This window comes from Ammospiza caudacuta, chromosome 3, assembly GCF_027887145.1.
Source record: "Ammospiza caudacuta isolate bAmmCau1 chromosome 3, bAmmCau1.pri, whole genome shotgun sequence".
NCBI classification, from domain to species: domain Eukaryota; kingdom Metazoa; phylum Chordata; class Aves; order Passeriformes; family Passerellidae; genus Ammospiza; species Ammospiza caudacuta.
Window position 1 is genome coordinate 28,259,820 of NC_080595.1, and position 24,533 is coordinate 28,284,352.

The 24,533-nt window shown below is 38.0% G+C and overlaps 1 protein-coding gene across 2 annotated transcripts in view; it reads right to left on the reverse strand.

Annotated features, from left to right (window-relative positions):
* Window positions 1-1,193: 1,193 nt before the first annotated feature.
* HAAO (3-hydroxyanthranilate 3,4-dioxygenase) overlaps window positions 1,194-24,533 on the reverse strand; it is a 34,553-nt gene continuing 11,213 nt past the window's right edge. The window contains exons 3-10 of one of the 2 annotated variants that reach the window (XM_058802000.1): window positions 23,035-23,118; window positions 21,316-21,422; window positions 18,442-18,531; window positions 17,696-17,739; window positions 5,940-6,085; window positions 4,801-4,869; window positions 3,578-3,660; window positions 1,194-2,107 (exon numbers count right to left, since the gene is read on the reverse strand). In XM_058802000.1, the coding sequence (XP_058657983.1) occupies window positions 2,029-2,107; window positions 3,578-3,660; window positions 4,801-4,869; window positions 5,940-6,085; window positions 17,696-17,739; window positions 18,442-18,531; window positions 21,316-21,422; window positions 23,035-23,118 (702 nt within the window). In that variant the 3' untranslated portion in view covers window positions 1,194-2,028. The remainder of the gene's footprint in view (window positions 2,108-3,577; window positions 3,661-4,800; window positions 4,870-5,939; window positions 6,086-17,695; window positions 17,740-18,441; window positions 18,532-21,315; window positions 21,423-23,034; window positions 23,119-24,533) is intronic. The other variant, XM_058802001.1, reaches the window with a different exon arrangement.

Genomic DNA, 24,533 nt, shown 5'->3' on the forward strand with positions numbered 1-24,533 from the left:
GCAGAAGGCAAACTTCCTCCTGAGACGAGTAGCATGGGTGCATCTAAATATGAATGTACCATAGTTGGGGCAGTTTAGAACAGATACATTATGGAGGAAGAGCAAAGCACTTGAAAATTATTCACTACATGCCCAGAAGCCCTTTGGAACTATTTGTAAACATAGGAAAAGGGAAGTTGCAGGTTTCACAGTTGAATCACAGTGGTTAAGCACCTTGGAAGGAGTAAATGACAAGTACTCTCTGTGCTCTCATTTGTGCTCTGGCCATAAATAACTATTGAATGAAAGAGAGAGAGGGGAAGGGGAAGGAAATTGGAAACCAAAACAACAGAAATAATTCTCAAAAGATAATATATCTAGAAAACAAAATTCTTTTCTCTTGGTACTTGGTGTTTCACTGTTTTTATAAATCATCTGCTACTGTTTTGATCCTGATTTTTTTTCCATACTTATGGGCCTTAACACTTCTTACCTAGTTCTTAGAAGACAGGAGCTCCTCAATAGAAATAAATTGATGACCTACTAAGTCCTGGTTTCTGATCATGGGCTGTGGCAAAACTGAGGATGATGGAGCTCTGGTTTAGCACTCCTGGTCTTGCACCTAGTGTGTGACTTGGACAGAATTTAGGTGTTCAAGCACAAGTTATAAAAGGCATCATATGTATGGTTTGAGTGGATATCACGGGAGGTACCTAATCTGGAGATGCCTTAACTTTTGTTCTGAAAGTTCCATGGCTCTGGGTGGATGAAGAGCTGCTGGTTATTCTGGATTTTGTTCTACATGTTGCTGTGTTTTACTTACTTACTCACTCAGTGTGCAATATTTCTATGATTACCCTGTAACTGCTGGACTAAAAATATAACACTTTGGTGCCCTAGATCCCTCAATCACAGATGTTCACTCAAGCTGTCTATTCTGCAGACACATAAACACACCAGTACCAATGGTAATCAGAAAATATTAATCCCTTGTTCCATTTTTGTGTGTGGCAGCTCACACCTATAACACCCTTAAGGACTGGGTTCAGTTTTGCAAGTTAGGGCCCCTGTTATCAGGAGGATGAAGGAAAGTTCTGCTGTATGCTTTGCTAGAAAAGCTGCTGATGTTAAATACAAGTTATAGATTAAAGCCAAGGCATGAGATGAATGAACACATCTCTTTCTCATGAGATGAATGAACACTTCAATAAAACACATATGAAATCTCAGTTTAATGAGGTTTATAGGTGATAGATGAAACAAATATTTTTCTGAACTTAATTAGAAATAAAAAAAATCAGGAATCAGAAACTTTTGCTATCTCAAATATTTAATTGATAATACCTGCAGGTATCTAAGCAACCTGTTTTCTGATGACAATGTGAAGAACAATTAACTAAAACCAAGACAAAAACTCTTCTGCAGAGTTCTTGGAATAAAAGCAGCAAAATATAATTTGACATTTATTATTTCTGCCAGAAACTTCATTGTTCAAAAAGAAGTAGCTGTTAATAGAAACTGATTATAATAATTTTTCTACTTTCTTGTCCCTTAACATACCTCTAAAGGTGAATTTGACTTGAATATTCTGCTGCACAGGAGCACACCCATGACCCAGGCGCTCCTGTTTAGTCCCATTGCAGGGCTATGTTCAGTGTAGCATGCACACAGCATCCAGCCTGTTACCTAAGAAGTGTAACACTATCTGTCCCATCTCCTTTTCTACATCTTGTGGCAGAGACTTGCCTTTCAAAGGAATCTAGTTTAATCTAGATAGTATCAGGTATTACTATATAAGTAATCCTGCTACTTGGATATGTTGTCATTTTCCTTTCAGATAAAATCAAAACACTAGATCTTAAAAAAATACTGATTACATGTTTTGCTAAAACTTTAAACTACTTGGGGAAAAAAATTTAATTGGGCACAGCACTTGACTCCACTTAATCATTTTGTTAGAGTATTCAAATTTCCAGGCATTCTGAGTAGAATATAATAAAGGTAGGTAGGTTAAAACTTGGTAATCCTGAAAGCCAAGTGACACAGGAGTTATTTATAAGGCTGCTTGCGTTTTGGATCCTGAGCGATGCAGAGAGCAACACAATCTTCTGCTCTTTTCCAGCAGTACCTGGAAGAATTGAAAGAGAGAAGATGCAATGTGTATAGACGGAAATCACAGACTCAAACCAACAAATGAAACATGGATGATACTGAAAAGGAGGAGCAGGCACTTGATCAGCTTCAGCCATGCTCTATAGCTTCCTTTCCATTCTGGAAGCTATTTTCCTTTAAGTGTATCACATGTTTCGAGGTTATCAAACAGCTGTATATATCCTACTCCAGGAAGGGAGCTGTGTTCTTAGCCTGAACCCCAAATCTTCCTGCATTGATGTTGATTAAGCCTGTTCTGATGCTTCTAGCAACTGCTGTGAGTTGAGTGCCTGTGGGTAGTTTCAGGACATATATCTTTATACAGGGTCTTTTTCCCCCCCCTTTTTGCCTTCCTTTCCCCCCCCCTTTTTGCCTTCCTTTCCCCCCCCTTTTTGCCTTCCTTTCCCCCCCCTTTTTGCCTTCCTTTCCCCCCCCTTTTTGCCTTCCTTTTCCCCCCCTTTTTGCCTTCCTTTTCCCCCCCTTTTTGCCTTCCTTTTCCCCCCCTTTTTGCCTTCCTTTTCCCCCCCTTTTTGCCTTCCTTTTCCCCCCCTTTTTGCCTTCCTTTTCCCCCCCTTTTTGCCTTCCTTTTCCCCCCCTTTTTGCCTTCCTTTTCCCCCCCTTTTTGCCTTCCTTTTCCCCCCCTTTTTGCCTTCCTTTTCCCCCCCTTTTTGCCTTCCTTTTCCCCCCCTTTTTGCCTTCCTTTTCCCCCCCTTTTTGCCTTCCTTTTCCCCCCCCTTTTTGCCTTCCTTTTCCCCCCCTTTTTGCCTTCCTTTTCCCCCCCTTTTTGCCTTCCTTTTCCCCCCCTTTTTGCCTTCCTTTTCCCCCCCTTTTTGCCTTCCTTTTCCCCCCCTTTTTGCCTTCCTTTTCCCCCCCTTTTTGCCTTCCTTTTCCCCCCCTTTTTGCCTTCCTTTTCCCCCCCTTTTTGCCTTCCTTTTCCCCCCCTTTTTGCCTTCCTTTTCCCCCCCTTTTTGCCTTCCTTTTCCCCCCCTTTTTGCCTTCCTTTTCCCCCCCTTTTTGCCTTCCTTTTCCCCCCCTTTTTGCCTTCCTTTTCCCCCCCTTTTTGCCTTCCTTTTCTTTTTTCTTTTTTCTTTTTTCTTTTTTCTTTTTTCTTTTTTCTTTTTTCTTTTTTCTTTTTTCTTTTTTCTTTTTTCTTTTTTCTTTTTTCTTTTTTCTTTTTTCTTTTTTCTTTTTTCTTTTTTCTTTTTTCTTTTTTCTTTTTTCTTCTCTCCAGCTTTTATCATAAGAGGTGAACTAGAATGACTATCTGGCTTTTCCTCCTGAAAACACTTTTGCCCCAAGAAATAACAGAGGCTATTACAAATCCTGCATTCACAGATGCTGTGTTTCTGCCCCAGTGATGCCCAACACAGTGTGCACTGAATACACAGAATTTATGTGGCTGGAAGCTGGGGGATCACGCTCTGAGCCCCTGCTCATCTCTACTCACACAGACTGGGCACGGACAAGCAGGCTGTCACCAGCAGAGAGAGTCAGGGTTTTACCATCCATGGCAACAGTCGATGTGCCCTCCTGAAAGGAAAGAAGGCTTTTAGTTTTCCATGTCCTGTCCCCAGCAGAAAGAAAATGCTGCATGTACAGAAATCAGTCCTACTGAAAGAACACCTCAAACCTGTTCTTTTTCATGAGGTCTAGCTAAAAAATATTCAGTTGATCTTGTCTGTCTAACACTATTATCATCAATAAAAATGTTTCTTTGTTCATAAAAAATGAACTATCATAAAGCAGCAACCCATGGCCTGATTCTTGGGGTACACTGCCACCAATCTAAGCTAGCAGCCTACAAGTTGGTACAACTCCAGAAATTACAGAGACAATCTTCTGGAGTAGTTTAAGCTCCTGTCCTACTTTTCTGATTCTTCATAGCTTTTTAAGTCTTGAGGAGCAATTCACAAGTCGGCAGGGGGTTGACTGAAATTGCTGAGTCGCTCCATATTGGAATGCACTGGTTATTATCTTGTCAGGCAGGGGAGACAGGTTCTTGCCAGCCACAAGGTCTTGATTCCACAGGCTGATGTAAGCTGCAGTGTAAACAAATGTCCTTCAAGATTATGATTTCTTTAATTAGCATTTGATAGTCCCTGTGAATTTCAACAGAAGAGGAACTAATAGAAATACCTGCCTCCCGAGCTAGCCTGACTTGTGTAAGCAAAAATTAGCTTTTCTTTGGGTTGCAAATGCATTCTAGAAGCAAGTTGAATGAAGGACAGCTGGATCACCTGCAATTCTGAGTGAATATAAGCAAGTTTTCAGACTTATTTATTAGCTTATTCTACGTGATTCCAGTTTGACTTCAGGATGAGGGCAAATGTTTCAAGGCAGAACTATAAGAGGTGATGTTGCTTTATTGCTTGAGCTCATATATTTACAGGATATAGCCTAGGTAGTGTGCATTAAAATTCCCAACAAGGATGGATGCCAGTATCTCTGTCATCAACGTACATGAGGAGGAAAGAGAGGCTATTTTTATTCTGGCAGCACTTTACAGTTATTTTTCATTACAGTTTAAAGCTGAAAGGTGGTGCCTATTGGTGATCTTTTCTGTGAGAAGGAAGGGAATCATTCCAGTTTCTGTTGCTAGAAGGCTTTACTACTGTTCAGTCTGAACTTAAACATGAACTCATCAGTTAACAAGTGTGAATTGCCACATACCAGCTGCCATATCCAGATATCTGAATCCTTTTTACTTTTATCAGTTGTTCCTGGTCCATAAGCTATAGCCTAAAAAAAAAAGTAATGGTTTCATCCAAATGACCAAAGTGTCCATACTTGTCTCCCAACAGCATTTAAAACATTCTATTTTTAGAGGAGAATATTCATAGAAGATGACATTATTTTTACAGACATTAAAATTCACACTATGTTTGGTTTTCTCATATTGATTCCTACTGATAAAAAGGGAGCTGGTCACACCTGCCACTCCTTATGCTCCTCTGCATCCTTGCTTATCTACTCCTCCTGCCTCCTCCCACTCTCAGCTTTGCATCTATATGTTTCCTGCTTCTGTTCCTGGAACAAGCACTTCCTCCTCATGAACTCTGGGCCCTGTCAAGAGCCCATTGAAGTAGAAAGGCTTCTTCCATTAACATTAAAAATGCTGCAGACAGGACTTAATCTTTGTCATTTTCTATCCCCTCTGTGTTCTTCCTGACATTCCCACACTCTGTCACTTTGCTGTCAGCTGTATTGGGTTCTTTGGAGTGTGACTCCAAGTAATTCTGGGGAAGAATATGTTTTGTAAACATCACGTGTACAGCACAGATACCAAATGTTGACAGCTTCATTTACACCCAAACTAGGCTGTGTTTGACAAAACTGTGAAGTGGAATGTTTTAGGGCAGCCCAGGCTCTCTGGTTGCTGTCCAGTTTTTCTTGTTTCCACTTTACATAGATGGAGGAGGAGGAAAAAAAAAAGTGTGTTTACACACCCAGATTAGACTTGGACCACGAATGCTGCTCAAACACATAAAGAAGCTTGATTGGCAGCACACTCGTGCTTCTGATTTGGGAAATATGGAGAGAGGGACTGGGGAATAAATGAACTGTTTTACTCCCAAAGGAAATGAACAGAAATGCAGTTCAGGTTGATTCTGGACATGGAAGTAATGAAAAGAAAAAAGCCCCTGCCCTAAGCCAATCAAATCAATGGACAAAAGACAGGGGTGCATAACTTTGTCTACTGACTGTATATTGATCCCAAGCCTGGATTCATTCATTCTGAGCAGTAGGCACCAATAATCTGTAAATTTAAAAATATCTCTTTTTTTAATAGAGAAATGATACCCCCTTACCTCTGTTTCAAAGTTATCTCCAAACATACTCAAGGACTTTTTCTGTTTTATTTCACCACGATGGTCATTTAACCAGCTTGAGAAGGAAAATGGCTCCATTACAGAAGTGGAATTCAGTGGGAAAGGTGTTTCTTTCAGGAGTTCATCTGTAAGCAAGGCAGAGGGCTATCAGTGACAGACCTTGCTTCCCTTGGTCTTTGCAAACATTTTAATTGAGGGATCAATTTACAGACACTATCTAGCCAACAGTTTTAATGATTAGCAGTGTTATGGTCATTATCAGGACTTTTTGAGATTGCAAGCTGCATATGTTATTTGTGAGTCTTGATGGAGTGACTACAAAGATGTCAGAATGTGCATTCAAACAGTGTGCAATATCCTACCTAGTTCTTCCTGACATAGTCCTCATTCTCTTTCAGACCACCTTTTGCTCTTGTAAAATATGATGATGTGTCATCTCTGAGCCTTTGCTCACATCATATCCCTCTAAAAGAGGACTTGGGTCTATAGAACAAGGTTATTCTACATCTCTCACATAGTTAGCACTGGCTTCTATGTTTCTTCTCCTTTATGCTTCTTCTCCCCTAGTTTTTTAAATACACTGGCCACAGTGAATCAAACAGAGTAGTACAACTTAAAATTTAATACAACGCATTTTTTGTGGAGTTCTTGGAGCATGTCATGGCTTTGGTTTTGGTAGCTCAATTTAATTTCCAGTAATTCTCCTTCCTAAATAATTTGATTTAAAATAGCTGGAGGACTAATTGCCATATAGCTGGCAAAATTCATGCTGCATGTTGCTGGTATATGAAATGAGCTTTAGTTATTTAGCAGCTCACAGGGAAGTGCAGAGACAGAGCAATTGCCTTGGTGATTCTGTGTAGTTTGTTCTGAGATACCATGGGAGAACACCCATTGAGTAATTTCAAGCAGTAATGCCAACCAGATGCTGGGAACACTCCCTGGATGGTTTGGTCCCAAATGTATTGTGGTAATAAACCTGCAGCCAAATCTTGGTCTCAGTGCTAGGAATAGAACAGCTCTTTTTTTAAGTATTAGTGTATTCATTATGCAATATTCTTTTGGTTCTGTTCTAATGCTGAATTTCCCTGCTCTGCAGTGTTTTGAATGTAATATTTCAGTTTTTCATTGAAGACCATTTTGTATGCAGCCTTGGAACAACAGTGGGAGGGTCAGTGTATGCAGTGTACTGAAGATGCTGTTTCTGCTCATAGGATCTCAATAAACACTGGGTACAACCATCTCCAGATAATCTGGGTGGGATCCTACCCCTTTTGTTGTAGAAACAAAATTTTGCTATTCAAATTTCTTCTCCATTATTTTGGGAGGTTCGAGTTGCTAACCCACTGTGGTCCCTTGACCTCACGTGTGCTGTGATTTTGTGATATTAAAATAATTATATTTTAAAAAATAATTTCTCTTGGAAATGCCTCTTTCAGGAAATTCTGAAAGTAATCTGAAGAAATCTGTAGCAAAATTTATTGTACAAAATTTATTCAAACATTTATTGTTTGAAAATTTTCTTCTGCAGGTTTTTGTTTTTTTTAAAAAAAACTTCCTACTTTTACATTATTTAAATCAAATATTTTAAACAACTTTTACTGAAAAGCAAACTTGTCCAGAGAAACTAAGAAGCACCAAAGGAAAAAGAAAGCCTTTACATTAGATTTACTTTTTCTGAACTTGTAAGCATTAACATGATCTATTCTTGAATGTTCTATATATTGTCGGATAACACTAAAATGCAGTGTAAAGGTATTTGGTGATTTAGTTTTGGTGCTTCATTTTCTCACTGTAATATGACTGCTTGGGGTTTTTTCCTTAATTTTCACAGGTTCATCAAACATCCTTTGGAGGTAATTAGGAACACAAACACACTTTGTCCTTAAATTATGGATATGTGCAAATGAGATTTGAGTGAAAAATTGCTTTTTTGACTAGGGACTGATGTGAAACAAAGGTCTAAAATATTATGATATATGTTCAGACACAGCAGAGGAAGAAAAGAAAATTTATCAGAAATTTTATGAGAAAGTACTCGATGCAACTGGTGCTCCAAAAGACATTAAAATATTTTGTTCTATTAATAACAGAAATCTTTACCAGTTGTTTTTGGTTTATTTTGTTTTCAGATTAAAACTCATCATTTGAATTCAGAAAAGTTCACTGTAGTTTTGGAATACCAGAAAGTTACCCATTAGTAGACTTTCTACTGAAATGCATGTCCTGGTTGTGAGAGGTATATGGGGTTTTGGTGGTGGGTTGTTTATTTGTTTGTTTGCTTTTAAAGAAATAAAAGCATATGGGAGCTGGTAGGATAAGAGACAAATACTGAGATACCAAAAAATACTGAGATGTTGTGAGTATCCTGCTCAACCTGGGGAATATTTCTTCTCCACAGTTTAAGAATTCCAGCATCAAGCTGACAAGTAAATTCAGATTTTATATGCTGGAGAATGAATAGCAAAAAGCAGAGTCTCAAGGATGGGCGTTGTGGCGTTTTGTGCAAGGAGAATTATGAATGTTCCCCATGAGCTGCAAGGAACTTGGGGTAAAAAAGAAATCCAAAGTACTTGTTTATATTCTGACCAAGAAGCAAGACAAATCTAGAAATAAGAAGTTTAAGTTTGTAGTTTAACTTCTGTCTGTTATTCTCCATAAAGAGAATTTCGCTATTTTCCTCTTTCTGCTGATCTCTGACTCTGGTTGCCCTGATCAGCTGGGACAAAACACGGGAGACAACAGCAGAGAGTGGCCTGTGCCTGCTCAGGGCCAGTGTAAGTGCAATGCATCCTGCACTTACTGCACTGCCCTTTCTCGCTTGTGACAGACAGCCACCATCTAACAGTTTATTTTGCTTTCAAGTGAAGGTGGGCTTTTCTTTATTTAGACTTTAAGTTCCTCAGTTCAGAGCTCTTTTTTTTTTTGACACTTGTCTTATCAGCAGGCCCTAGCCTGTGATGGGGTATTGGCTTAATACTATCTTTGATGTTAAGGGCACTTGCTCAGTGACAGCATAATGGCCTTTGAAAGCTGTGCCTGCATGGAATTAAGCTTTTAGTGTGACCTGCTATGATGACTTGATTATCTTTTACTGCAGAGCAAATGAGAGAGCGCTGTGGTGATGAGGTACGTGACAGATGTGTGACATTATCAATAGACTGCTTGGCTGAGTCCTTATTTAACCCTGATGCTGATCCCTTGCCTGATGCCAAGAGCTGTAGGTGTCCTAATGCTTGTGAACTTGAGCTAACAAGCTACAATGAAGAGGATCCAACCTCTTGCAGTTCCACACATATTGGAGTTGAAGCCTGGTGCTACTAAAGGAACTGAGTATTTCTAATCAGGCTAATGGCTTATATTTAGATATTGTTGCATATATTTCTATTTAGCCTGTACATTTGCTTTCAACTCAGTATCTGAGGAAGTGCAAGCCTGTGTTCCTGGAGTTCTGTTCTAGCAATACTGTGAGACAAGGAGACAACATGTTTAAAGATGGGAAAAGTAAAAATATGCCAGCAAAATGCAAGAAAATTGCACTTCTAAGCTAGACAGCTAATAGTCTGGTGTAGGTTTTTCCAAGTATTATAACACTATGTGGAACATCAATTCTAATATTTTCTTACATTTTCAGACATCCATTTAAAGGTTCAATACTGAAGTCCATTTCTGCAGATCATTACTATTAAAAATTTATATCACAGTTCTTTATGGGATTATAGCTTTTTTCAGATTTTAATTACAATGTGATGATATCATGTTAAGCTGAAAAAATGTCATGTTTACAGAATGAGTTTTTAAATATTTAAGAAAGGAAATTACAGGTTTTAGAGGAACTTGACTTCGGTTAAACAATATTGAACTGTAGTGAGACTGTGAGTATTAAACTGGGCAAGGGGAGAACAGCTTGTGAGAAAAGAGCAAGTTGAATGTACAGGTAGTTACAGCCTCAGCAGAGACTATCTAAAGAAGAGTCTGAGCTTGCTGGGAGTGCTGTGCTTCTGACGCAGTAAAGAGAACAGGTAAAGAAGGCTGACAGTGACCTACCAGGAGCATGTGGCTGATCTGCTTAATTCATATGTAATCTGGAAGCCTTCCCTTCCCTTCCCTTCCCTTCCCTTCCCTTCCCTTCCCTTCCCTTCCCTTCCCTTCCCTTCCCTTCCCTTCCCTTCCCTTCCCTTCCCTTCCCTTCCCTTCCCTTCCCTTCCCTTCCCTTCCCTTCCCTTCCCTTCCCTTCCCTTCCCTTCCCTTCCCTTCCCTTCCCTTCCCTTCCCTTCCCTTCCCTTCCCTTCCCTTCCCTTCCCTTCCCTTCCCTTCCCTTCCCTTCCCTTCCCTTCCCTTCCCTTCCCTTCCCTTCCCTTCCCTTCCCTTCCCTTCCCTTCCCTTCCCTTCCCTTCCCTTCCCTTCCCTTCCCTTCCCTTCCCTTCCCTTCCCTTCCCTTCCCTTCCCTTCCCTTCCCTTCCCTTCCCTTCCCTTCCCTTCCCTTCCCTTCCCTTCCCTTCCCTTCCCTTCCCTTCCCTTCCCTTCCCTTCCCTTCCCTTCCCTTGTGATGGTCCTGAGCTTTCCTGTCAAGAAATCAAACCATGTCATTCTGCTGAGCCCTGCTATCCCCAAGCTCTTCTCATAGCTCTCATTTCTTCAAGATTTGTTCAAAGGAAAAGAGCAATAAAGCACTTGAAGTATATCAAAATAAGGTCAACTAATTGCATGTTGACTTTATGAAAAAACTGTATCTTTCAGTGATGTGTCACCCTTCACTTGTAGACAGAGCATTCTAGATGGAACAAGGTTCAAATCATTAAATCCCCATATATTCTTACTAATTATCCCACCATCCTGATGTGCTGTGCTGCCTCAGTCTGTCCCTACATGCTGTGCCCCATCTCCATGCAAGGATGTGACACAGTCCATTACAAATGGTGTCTCCCCCAATAGCATCACAAGACATCATTCAAAGTGGAGTAATTGAATCCTCTTTGTTTTTTCATCCTTTAACTGAGTGTCAAATGGCCCAGACTACTTGTGAATTATTTTTAAATTATGTATTAATTTATTTCTGCACACTTTCTAATCATCATTTCCATGTCTTCAATACTATATCATAATGAATAATTCCAGTGATAGAGTTTTGCAGCATTTCACATTTAATTGCCAATGCCAGTAATAATACATTCCCTAGGATGTTTTTCCCATATGTGCCTACCTAATTTCTGTGAAAAGTCTGTTTTATTTTCCAAGTTAACAGAAATGTCAATGAGACTAGTAGGATTTTAATACCACTGCAAGTAAAACCCTTGAAATGAGGGATATAATTTCAGACATCTGGGTTTTAGCCCAGTCCATATAAAAATCCAGAGTGAAAGCACTGAGAGTGACTGATTACTCTAAGGGTTGTTGCTTCATTTCCCTGTTGTGGAATATAGATGCAGAAGCATTTAGTTGAAAATACAGCACTCACTTGGTGCAACCATATGTTTCCATGTGTAAATGTATTCTTTTTTTGTAGCATGTCCTGAGAATTGTCATGACTGCTAATTTATGACTTGTCCATGTAATTATTTCTAGGCAGATTTTTCTTTGTGTCATTAAATCTATGCTGGAAACTGAACAAGCTTTTTTTTTCCTAATTGAAACTAAGAAGTTTGAGAAAAGCTTTGAAAAATATTTTATAATAAAGAAATATAGCTTTTTCAAAAGGAGATGTCATCAGCCAGAAGGAAAGGAACAAATTAAACAAAAAAAAAAAAAAGTCACTATTATGGCCATAATTTTTTAAAGGTTTTTCATTATCTAGCTAGGTTATTGTAATTAAGAATTATAAATTGTATTGAGAAATGCTGTCCACTCATCCAATCCTAACATAAAGAATCTTAATTCTGTTTCTGAATCTGCCTTTTATAACTCAGGGCATTTCATTAATCCTCTTTGTATGTAACTTCAGTTTGCATAGAATGGGAATAGGATACTTCATTATGACAGGAGTTGAGACCTCACTCTCTTGGTGAGACAAGGATTTTTACAGCATGTGTGAGCTATTACCACTAAATAGCCTTAGAAACACTAGTGAAAATATCAGACAAACTCCATCTTCTGTTTCAGATGTTGCTGTCTGGGGAGCATTTAAGAATGTAAGGAAGAAAGAAGCTACTTTATTAGAGAGGACATACCTGCTGTGAAACTGCTGAGCTTTATAACTCTTAAATATTTCTTATTTGTTTCACAAAAGTCTGAATAGAAAGGAAAACAGCTCTATAGGGCATTTCTTCCTATTGCCCTGATAGGTTTATTGTGTACATTATGCACTGTATGTATGTATGTATAGATCAGTAGTGGCTTGGTTCATGTGGTGAAGCATCACGAGAGCTCCCAGAGCCTGTAGTTTATGTTTTGCCCCTCTATGAGGAGGCTCACTTGAGAATATTGTGGGAGAAGCAGATTTATTCCTGAAGACTTTCTTGGGGTTTTTTTTTGGTGTTGTCTTTAGCAGCTCTGGGCTCTGAGAGCCTAATGAACCTTTTGGCTCCAGAGAATATGCAGCCTGCAGTCCTCAGTCTTGGATGATCCACTGTAGGTTGGAACTAAAAAAACTCAGTAAAGTTTTCATATGGAAAATTATAGCAGCCCTACTCCAGACATTGTGATCCTACTTTATTTCTGCATTAAATATTGCTGACTTAGGTTGGTCTGTCTGAGTAGCTCATTTTCATTATGAGCTCTGTACTCATTAGGGACTGGAGTCCTCATTTAAATATGAGAGGAGAGGAAATAGATGAAATGTGAGAGGTAACATGCTCATAAGAATTGAAGGGTTTTATTATATGGCTCTATCCTCTTCTTCCACCTACATATCCTTTGCAGTTTGGGTACAGATTGAGGACAGAAATCAACATGACTTGGATATTACTTAAATGATTGCATATGACAGGCTAAAGATGAATAGTGTGTTTATATGGTCATCTTTGCCAGAAGAGAGCAATGAGGATGATAGAGAAAAGGGGAAGATTCAAGTTGTTGATAAAAGTTACAGAGATGGTGTTGTGGGGAACTGTACAATTTTGATGGGTCTAGGCAGTTTAAAATTATTTAGTCTATGTATTGGTTAGTCCTTAATAGGATATTCCTTAATATCTAAATGCTCATATACTGTTTTTTTCTAAATACAAGTACTCAGAGCAGAAAGGAGTACCATGTTATAGAAGAGAAGGAATGATCCATTTAGGTGTGTTGGAAGTCCTTCAAGATGAGAATAAAGAGAATCAAATAGTCAATTTTGTAAACAGATACATAGCAAATAAATTTTATGTTCAAAATTAGCATTCTTATTTGGGAAAAAAATACCACAGAGACAGTATCTTTAGAATTATTTCAATGTACTGAAAACAGAAAGGCACAAATGTTTATACAGTTATTTGAAGTTCAAAACATGGCCTTGTACTTGCTCTAGTGCAAATACAGACAGATTTTATTTCTGCATGTTTTTAGTTTTCTGAAGTAGTTTTAATTGAATTAACATTACCCACTAGCCAGTTAACTGGAAAGGAAGAAGAAAAATAGAAGAAAAAATGTTTTTTTTTTATATATCAGTGAAACAAGACTGAGCAGCAAATATTGTCTATGGAGGTTCATTGGATTAGCTACAGAAGATGACCACACAGAAGCTGATTTTTATAGTGCTGAACTTACCCTTATAATTTCTTTAGCACTGCTGAGACCACAGAACATTTACAGAGCATGCCCTAGGCTCATTGGCAACCCCTGCTCCACTGACTGAAGAAAATACCTATTTTTTCATGCTCATTCAGTTGCATAGGTCTTGTTTGCTCTGAATCACAAATATAAAACTGCACTGTATTCTAACTGTACTAACAAGATTCTTAATCTAGACTGAAAATCATCCAAGATACACCAAAAATCAATGAAACTTTTTCTCATGAAGTCACTACAGGACTGGCTTTTACATTACATATCTGAATGTTCAATCACCATAAAGCTTGTTTGGGAAATAAAATTTCATTGATAATTAGAAGTAGAGTAGTTTGGATAAACAAATTCCTGACATTCTACCTATACTATTAATGTTCATGAGGTTCCTTTTCAAACACACCGAACTGTAGAAAAAAATTTTATTGCAGTTTTTTTCCCATCAAATTACTCCTAAAAGAAGTCTGGATTATTTCAGGCATGGCATCTAAAGCTTTGGAGCTTCTGGTTACTGCTGCAAAGAATACTTAGCTATCACTCTTTATTAGAACTGAGGGTCTTTGTCTGAACTACAGTCTTCTCTTGACTAGAAAAGTGGGGTGAAATTGTTACATTGGGATAATCTTGCTCTCAGGCTGATTGAACTGAAAGTAGCAAGACTTGTTTTGATAACTATGATTCCTCATGTCAAAAAAATATGACAAGTAACCCAAACCAGCCCATCTTGAGAGTTCCCTGTATAGCCTATATCCTAAAAATATTCACCTTTTTTGATAAAAAAGGGGAGAGTATTCTCAGACTTTATTTCTGCACATGGAAATAAAAGAGTCTCGTAATAAAATACAAAACAGTTCCAGAGAGGATGCCTCAAGTAGGGATTGCATGCAATATATATTTCTGATTATATTTTTCTTCTGTGTCTTCATACACTCTGATTGCCCTGCTTTCAGAGGGATTTTCCCTGCTTTTGGCTAAGCCAGAAACCATAAATAAATCAAGAAAAGGTCTGGACTTAGGGTTGGGGATTTTTTTTGGGGGGGGTGGGGGTGGGCTGGGGTGTGTGTCTTTTTTTTTCCATTTTTTTAAAAGACATTGGAGAGCTTGATTGATTCTCTTTACAGCTTTCCTTTATGAGTGAGCTGCAATCCAGGATTCCTTTTAAGATGTTTTTCCTCAATTTTATTCCATTTCTCTCTAAGAAGGTGAGGCACTAGTTCAGGCTTATGTGGAGAGGCACCTGAGAGTGCTTCAGCTGGCACTTTTAAATTGAGGTGAACCTGGATTTTCAGAAGAGAAACTGAAAAAAAGGGCTGAAACTCCATCCTCTGCATAAGCCAGCTCAAATGATGTTGAGATAGTATTGAGTGAAACATCATGACAACTGGTGGTAGCTTGTTATGTGTTACAAATGTCATGCTGGTTGCTGAACTCTCCTTATGGAAAAAAAAGAAAATTAAAAAAATAATGAGAGCTGAATAAATCCAAAGCATTATTTTAATATCAACTGGATATGCCTTCAGAGTGAACATATTACCAGCTTAATTCTATCTCAGTCAAACTGTGGATATTTTTTTTTTTAACACTGTCAGTCTCATTGAGAGTTACAGGAGCTATGAACTAAAACTTTTGTAACTAAAAATGTGGGGTGTTTTCCTCATGCATAAGATATCGCTGAGATGCTGAGTTAGTTATTGTCAAACCTGAAAATTGGAAAAAGGGAGCTGTTCCCCAGGCTGCAAACCTGCCAGGTAAATTACAAGGAAAGAGCTTCTGTACCAAATTTTTCAAGAACAGTTTCTCAGAATTACTTGTTTAAAAAAAGGTGTCAGGATATATTGTAGCTTCTGATTGATTGTCAGGTTTGTTCTTTAGCCCTAATCTTCTGTAAAAATATCAAAAATATAAATATTTAATGTAATTTGTTTCTGATATTATTAATTTGTTACTGACATTTAAACTCTTAGCCTGGTGAGGGATGCTTACTGCAAATCCCTGTATTGAACAAGGGTATTATGCATGATATGGTATTTTTTTTATTACAGCAGCATCTAGAGGCTTCAATTGAAATTATATTTCCTCTGCTAAACACTGTATGAAGACACAGTGAGGCAGTACCTGCACTATAGCTCTCACACATTCCATGCAAAGAAAACTCCAAACAAACCAAACCAACCAACACCCAAACACTAGTGACATGCTCAGACTAAAACAGATTTGGACAGTGCATAGAAATAAAAGTAAGATCCTGGAGACAACCCTATTTTATTGATAGAAACATGGAGCCTTTCCCTGAGAATGACATTCCCCAGTCAGTGAAAGAACCAATGCCTAAAGCTGGTTCAGCAAAGTTTTCATTCAGGGCTCCTGACTGCTTTGCCACTTTCTGACTGCAAGGGCTTTAAGGTTGCTATCACATACAGAAGACTCTTTAAACTTCATGTTGGCAACAGTGTTTTAGTTAACTATTTTTAAGAACGTTGATATTAAGACAAAAACCAGCTTAACCCAATTTTAGGATTTCAGTAAGAGCTTTTTTCTGTTGTTGATTGAGATGGCAGACTGACTTTTTAATGGTGACTATCAAAGGAACAGATGTGGAAATAACATGCAGTGAAACTTTTGTCTCTCTTAGAGTCTCTCTTAGAGTAATTAATAACAATAATTTTAAGATGTTTAGGTATTGATGTGGAGATTAAGGACAGCTGGTTCCAAAAACCTTTTGGAGAGGGGAAATTAAAATTTCTCTTGTGACAAGAACAATGGAATTCAAGTTTTGAGTGTGACTGGAAGATGATATTCAAGTTGGTCATGAGGTCAAGAGTAGCATAGCTGGGTGCAATGACCTGAGCCATACATACATTTCTTGGTTGGTGCAGGATGTCCCTCAGTTGCCAGCAAAGATGAGACAGAGATTTGAAAGAACAAACCTAGCTGAGCAGTGGGAATGACTGAGCTGGTGGCATTTGGCTAACTGGTGTAGGAGCTCTGCAGGAAGCAATCTCAGGCTCTCCTGGAGATTACACAGGCAGCTTCTGCTGCTCTTATGATGATTTTCCATGTTTCAATTAAGAACCTGGAAATGTCATGGAGACTTTCCAGGTAGTTCTTGTAGGAGAACTGACCAGGCTGCACCTAACTAAAGCACTTCCAAATAGTCTATAGAGCCTGCTCCTGCAGGTGCACAAATGGTTGTACAGTGTGGTCTTTTGTACCTATTTAAGATGTAAGGGTGATATTCTGGACATGGTTTTGTTATCAATAGCAATGGATCATGCATATGCTGGTTGCTCATTTAAAGCTGTGGGCCAGCAGGATTGCAAGATTTCAGCAAAACAAATTTCCTACTGAAAGTGCTGTAGCAATATCCTTGAAACTGAGGCTTTTGTTGCCATGCAGAAAGGCACCATCATGTTTGAGAGCTCTGACTCCCAAAGCCAAAACTAATAACTCTGCTTTCTAGAAGTCACTCTCTCTGTTCTATGTCTCTTTTCAACAGATTTAAGTGGAGTTACAACTGGAGTATCTGTTCCAGGGTGGAATTTTGCAATCACTATCCACAACAGAGACAAAATAAAAATTGTGGCAAGACAGCATGGAAATAAAATGTTAAACAGATCAGACCCTATGGCAACTAAAATCATCTAGGTTTCCCAAGAGTAGATCACAGCTGTAGGTAAAGGAGTACAAATAGGTATAAAGTATTAATTCTACTTGTAAAAATCACTTTATGGTCTGTCAGAAGTGAATTTTTGTTAGTATAAGGCTTGAAAGGCATGTAAGGATAGAGACACTAGCATTTCACATTAACATAATTACCTGATAATTGGTTATGATGGCATCACATGACCAAGCAAGATACTGTTGGTAATCATTTATATGGAATTTCCTTGTGGTCAGGGTAATGAAAGGAATTGCTTCCCAAAAATAACTTTAATTTACACAACCAAAAAGAAAAACAGATACTTATTTTATATGGTGAGAATCATTGCTCTTCAATCAGCAACTGTTCTAATTCTGAAATTAATTTGTATTACCTGGATTTGGTTTTCCAGTTTTATATTGCCTTGAATTGAAAAACCTGCAATAATGAACATTTAAATAGGAGTGAAAAAGTTATGTTCTGTAGGTTAACAACGACTTGGCAGTAACACTGGCCAGTAAGTTTTGTGCTGATTATCCTCAGATACTATCACATCTATGCAAGACTTTATCTATTTTAATGATAGAGGATTTGTCTGAAGGTCCTACAAGATTAATGTTACGAAACACTTCCCTTGTTCACCTTTAGTAACCATTTAAAAAGTGATTAGTTAATAACATTATGTTTCTTAGAAAGCAGCTCTCTACCAAATTTGCCACAGTCCTGATCATGCATAAATAATATCAATTTAAAGTATTTAGATTAAAGCAAGAGTGAAAAAAGCCTTAAAGCAGTTCAGTGATTCACCTTGATAACCCAGCATTAGTCAGTGACAATTTTTCACTCAGTTCTTTTTGCACTTAGAAGCAGTGTGCCACAGTTCTGTGAACAGTTTACTGGTTAAAAAAAGTGTGCTCCAGATGGATGTGTGAAATACCTGATTTCTCTTCTTTTTAAATCTGATTTGATGAATTTGGGGCATACAAGACATGATTAAAAATTTATAGAGCAGCAATTAACTATTAACAAGTCTATGTAAAATGCAGCATAAATAGCAAATTAATGACATAAGCCACAGACTGACAAAGATCTACAATATAATTTCAATTATTTAAAAAATTTACAAAGGAAAAAGCTTACTCTTGAATTATTGGTATAAGTTGAATGCCGAGATCTTCACAGTGAAACCATTTTTCAAAGAGGACATCAGTTGATTCTCCAACATAGTATCTGATAAAGTAAACACATTAGTCAGTCCTTTTACTAAATAACTGATCAGGTAGTTTCAGCGTTCTGAAGAAAATAGCTACTTGATGTGTAAGAACAACTTATTGTCAAGCCTGGTGTGCCTCATTCTGAGGAATGGTTATTTGGGAAAGGTTTCTGGTTTCCCTGGTTAGGTGACTTGGTGGTGAGGTGCCTTGTAGTTCTGTTGATCAACCACAACTCACCAAATTCCTTCAGCAACCTTTCCTGATTTCATCCTGGAAATGATTGCAGCCATAATCTCTTGGGACCAATAACTTTCACCTTGGACGTAGTTACTGCAAAAAAACCTGGACCTAAATACCATTTCCAGTAACTGCTTCTATGCAGCTATGACATAAATACTCATATTTCATAGTCAGCTTACTTAATGCCCATGCATGGGCTGATGAGAAAACAAGGTGGCTTATGGACTTGTTAGTGAAAAATAGATGGTTTTCAGCTACACAGATTTGGGAGAGGAATTTAGTGTTTGCATTATTTTCTTGTCTTAACAAATAAATAAATTTTGGTGAGGTCAAGTCAAGGTTGCTGTATGGAATCAAGCTATGGAACAGCAAATACAGAATTTACACTCAGATTTTTAAAAGACAAGGCAAGGAATGATGATCCATTCCTGTCACTCATACTGTCAATGTTTTTAAAAAGGTTCCGTGTGTCTTTTAGGTTAAAGTTATTGCAATGTGTGTCTGAAGAGGAAAACAAAACTTATGTAATTATCCTGTGCATATCTGTATGTTCATATCTGTCATAGGTATCAATACTGTCCAGAAATTTTCTAGGAGCTCCCTGGCTCCTCATGTTTGCAAAAAGATACACTGAAGAGAATAAGAGTATCTACCTCCAATTTAGATAACAGCTGTGCTGCCAGCACAAATTCTGAACACAGAGAATCTACAGAGAAGAGAGATGCTAAATACATCTTTTTTGGTACAAATAAAGTATCTGGCAATATGAATAACATCAAACTTATTTGGTTTTGTACTTATTTGCCATGGAATTAAGATTAGCTAGATCATTTTTCTCATAGCACAAGACACGTAATCATTACTTAGGCTGGAACACTGGGCCAGGCTACTTATTCTTCACTTGTGCAGTAATCAGCATGCTGGGGACTCTGATTTATGACTATGGTTTGTAGACATGATAAATAATGGAACAGTAACACAGTTCTATTAGACTTTGAGTCAGTATACTTGAAAGAGCATTATGATTTCCTCTTGTGCAGTCTTTGCTGCAGGTGGCTGGTATTGAAACAAGTAAGAGAACATTAGGGGTTCTGGTAAATTCCCCATCTCTCCCAGGAGCACACAGAGGGAATGTAGGGTTCAAAAGCATGACAAGATTGCTCACTTCCAAAACTTCAGATGTCTTTATTCACCACATCAGTGTGAACACAAGGGCACTAAAAACTCCTGATTTATTTTCAAGCATTTGATTAGATACTTTTAATTGAGGTTGTGTTAATTTCCACCTGCAAGACATAAGTCAGCTTTTAGTTTAGCTTCTCCACAAGACCATGCCTATATTGGAGTGCAAATCTTTAGATCAGCCTGGATCCCTAAAAAGGCATTCAGCATTTCTCATACCAATCACAGATATCACATGGTAGGTTGTTTTACTTTAAGTAAAGTTTACTTTACTTTAGTACTTAAGTTCTTTTTTTACTATTTTGTTCTTTTTATTTTAATAATAATCTTTTTTTATCTAAATCGCTAGTCATTTTTTTTCTACCTCAAAGATACTGTAAGTCCAGACAATCTACAGATCTGCAATGAAAGGAAAAAAGAGAGAAGTGCATAGGTAAGCAATACTTTAAATGAACTGGACTTTTTAGCTTGGAATTTAATTGTGGGTTTCTTTTCTTGAATGGTCCCTTTCTTAGTTTCTTTCTGTAGCTTTTTTCGTTTTTTGAATGATAAAGCATATCTTTCTAGCTCTGCATACTTGCAATCTTCCTGCTGTGACACTACCCACGCAACAATCAAAATTGTAGGTAAAAGGACTGGAACAGCACTTTACAGATATCACTGCAGTTTTAAATCTGTATGGATTATATGGACAGTTATAAATTCTGCTTGGTCGGTGATCTCTGGTTAATACCAAGAGAACTTTTCTAGATTTTTCTAATGTTATACTGCTGTGACTTTCCCTCTTAGACTTGTGAGTTCTGTATGGACACAAGACAAAGCTTAGTCCTGCTCCTTCTAGAATACAAAGCAAACCACTCACTCACATGAAGATGTTCTTCTCAAAAGGCAATAAAACCTAGGCAGAGGTGTCTACAATGTAGAGGGACTAGTGGCAAGAAAATTGATTTTTGTTTTTAGCTTCCCACACACTTGACAAGAAAGCTGCTCTTCATCTCTTTACTTTCAGTGCTTGCAAAGGAATTAATATTCTGCTTGCCTGAACTGATAAAAAATCTTTTTTATTTAGGTTGTAAGAGAGCTCTGAGATCTTTTTTAAAACTTAAGGCAATAGCAGTATGTAGTACCTAAGTAGATTTCTATAACCACAGCATGTATTTCAGAAATTTCAATATGGTCCTTGTTTAACTAAAGCAAATGCTAAATGAGATCTCTGTTTATGCATGTATAGATAAATAGATGTGTGGACAGAATTAGTACAACATTGCTAGGATGAATCAGATAAATTATCAGGAAATTAAAACACATCATTGTATTGATACGAGAAATTATTTTATATTATGAATTCTAACAGATTAGTCAATAGTTTATACTTCACCTTAGCCCATCCATTTCTGTTTTTAATCTTTCCCTCTCAATCACAAGACCCACAGTGTTTTTGTATCTCTGAGGAGAATGAGGTATCCTGGCTGGTAGCAGGAACATCTGTTAAGAGAAATCAGAAAGCATCAGTGTCAGGAAGTCTTTGCTTTTTGCATTGTCCTTTTTCTGCCCCTCAACCTGCAAAGTCTTCTGCTCCTTTCCCCACTTTTCCCCTCCCTTTTGTTGATGCCATGTTGCTCCTTTGCAGCTGCACCCTGTGGTACCCACAGCCCTGCCAACACTGTTTCTTGCTCTCTCCGTGAATGATGACACAGTGACTGCAAGCAGCACTGCCTTGATGGCAGCCAAGTTCTCTCCTCCTGAGGTTTGATCATCATTGCTAGACAAAATTGAAATGAAAATCTAATCAATTGCTCATCTGAAAGTTATAAACTTACTGCAATTTCTAAGTAATTGAAATGGAAATAAAAAAGCAGATTTTTTTTTGTCTGCTCAATAAAATGTCTAAACTAATCAGCCACATGTATCCTCCCAACACAGTGAGCACCTTTGATTGCATGATGAGGAGTGCTACTCTCTCCAAAAATAAATAACAAATATGAGGGGCTACTTAGTCATGCAAGTGACAAAGTGAATAGGCAACATGTAGTTAAGAGAAGTCTATTTCTGAAGCTTGAGAATAAACCCTTTCCTAGCAGCTAGCTGGTAAGCCTGTATTCTTCAGCAGTACAGAGGTTTTTGCTAAGGCTGGGCAGTCATTAAAGTTTCTCTGTCTACAAAACAGAGCTAATGAGGGTGTCTCAGCAGTACTAGTGTCAGTCCTTCCACCAAGTATTGTGTGCTCCTTTTCATTAGCAGTTCTCTGACATGCTGAGATCTCAGCTGGGTGTGCACCTGAAGTGTAATACCAGAACCTCGTAGTTGGAAAACGTGGCTCTGTTTTGTCACTGAAAAAGTTGTAATGCTTTCAATGGAATTATGCTATTGGTTTAACACTCCTTCCATTTTAAAGGCTGTCTCCACTAGACCTAATAAGCCTTTCCAAGACTTGAGTGCAGTCCAAGCTTGTGTCAATAACCATGAGTGGCAGTTGTAGTACATCTAAGTGGCAGTAACAGCCAGCGTCTATTCATGCTCTCGGTAAAAGCACTGCAATCCATGCTTTAGCAAGTGTAATACCACAAGGAAAAACTGGATACATTTTATTTGTAAACTGCTCTTTTAAAGCTGTCCTACTGTGATGGTTGGAAAGGCAAGCTGTGAGGACTAAAGAAGGCTGAAAATGTATGAACCATTTCAATTCCTCAGTTTAGGCAGTTGGCTTAATGGTGTGGGTGGGTGGGTGAGAGTGTGTACCTGGCAAGGTGTAAATAAAAGACTGATCCAGCTGAATGCACATGGCAGATCCCATGCAATGCAGGGGAATAAGAACTTCTCTCAGTATGTTCTATGAGTATCTGAATAGATGCTCCAGTTGTTCAGAGGGATTTTTATCTGTTATTGAAACAGTCAAATGTTGAACACAGATTATTGTAATTTCCTATTATTTACTTAAACTTTTCTATACAACATTCAAGCTTTTGTTTGTTTGTTTTTTTAATAAATTCTGATGCTGTCTCTTGCACAACAGGGATCAATTGATTCTAAATAACACATAAAACGTTCATTTAACATACTTATGTACAACTACAACAGAACTACAATCCTGTTTTACCTCCCCTTCTCGGATGACAATGTCTTTGTGTTTCCCATTTTCAATTATCTTCAAACACATATCTCCTTGAACCTGGTAAAAAAGCTGAAGAAATAATAATATAGCATTAAAGCAGTTACTCCAAAACATTCTGTACTTTATATTCTCTATACAAAGAATACATGTATAAATACATTCAATTTGCAGTTGCAAGTATTTGCAGATTTTTTTCTAACAAAAACTGGCTTCTAAAATCTGTTGATTTTAAAAAAGTTACAGAATATGTATTATTTCTATTATCTTACTAAGAATTAACAATCTATCCAAGAGGTCTGTAACTGCATATAGAGCTATTCTCTGGACCTGGTGAAATTCCACTGTCCTGGTTTTACCCTTGGAATACTTTTTTGGAGGGCTCAACATTGCAGTTCAGGCATCCATTAATTACACAATATAGAAAGCTTAATTTCAGATGTAGCAGAGTTTTTAATCAATCAAATTATATGCCAATTCTCCAAATAAGCTCCAAATATGCACATCCAGGTTTTTTGGTGTACTTTTTCAATTTTTTAATGGTGCTTCCTCATTTGGGAAAAATTGCCTGTTTGGGAGCTGTTCTGCTTTACTTTTGTGCCTACCCTCAAACCCAGCAACAGCTGCTGCTCTTCCCACTGTGTATATGTAAAAGGGTTACATTCTAAGGGTGTATAAGGATAGAAGCACTGAACCCAAAATTCTGTCTTTGGTGACCTTTCCATGGCTGCTTTCAGACCAAAACCAGCTCTGCTTTGTGGGGGCTCTGAGGTGCTCAGCTCATGTTTCATGACAGAACTGGGTTATCATCTGTAAGCAGATCTGTATCTTTGACCTGAAATAATGGGCATATTCCTCCTCATTTTTATGTAGTGCAGAGCAGTAATATTTCCAGAAGTCACTTTTGTCATGCCTTCCATGTTCACTTTACCACATCTAGAAACCAGAGTGCTAGTGCAGCTGAAGTAGTCTGAAACATGATTCAAAGTTAGAACTATAATTGAAAAAATCCCTTATTTATAGCAAGTCACTACAATTTCATCAAAATGAAAAATAAATAGGGGAAAGAAGAAACCATTGGAGAAAGAAAGCCCCCTGAACTGAACTCTTTCCAACATTAGAAAAGTTTAATCAATTTTTTAACCAGTATTATTTCTGAAAGAGTTTTTAAATATTAATACATGACCCCTGGAACTGAAGAAACACCTCTGTGAACACGAGAAAGAATAAGTATGCTGCCAAGGGAACAAAACAATAGGGAGAACTGAAGATACACAGGAAAAAAGCTCATGCTGAGAGCTTTTACATGAGTGAAAAGTTCACCTTGTGCCAGGGACATCACAACAGAAAAATTATAACTCTTGTCTAGAAGGCCACAGTGCCAGGCTACTGATCCTCATGCAGTCCATTCCCCTGTGTTCCTTTGCTCTGGCTTTCCTTGGCATTTCTGAAATCCAGCACCCAGTGCTACTGCAGCCCTCCTTCCA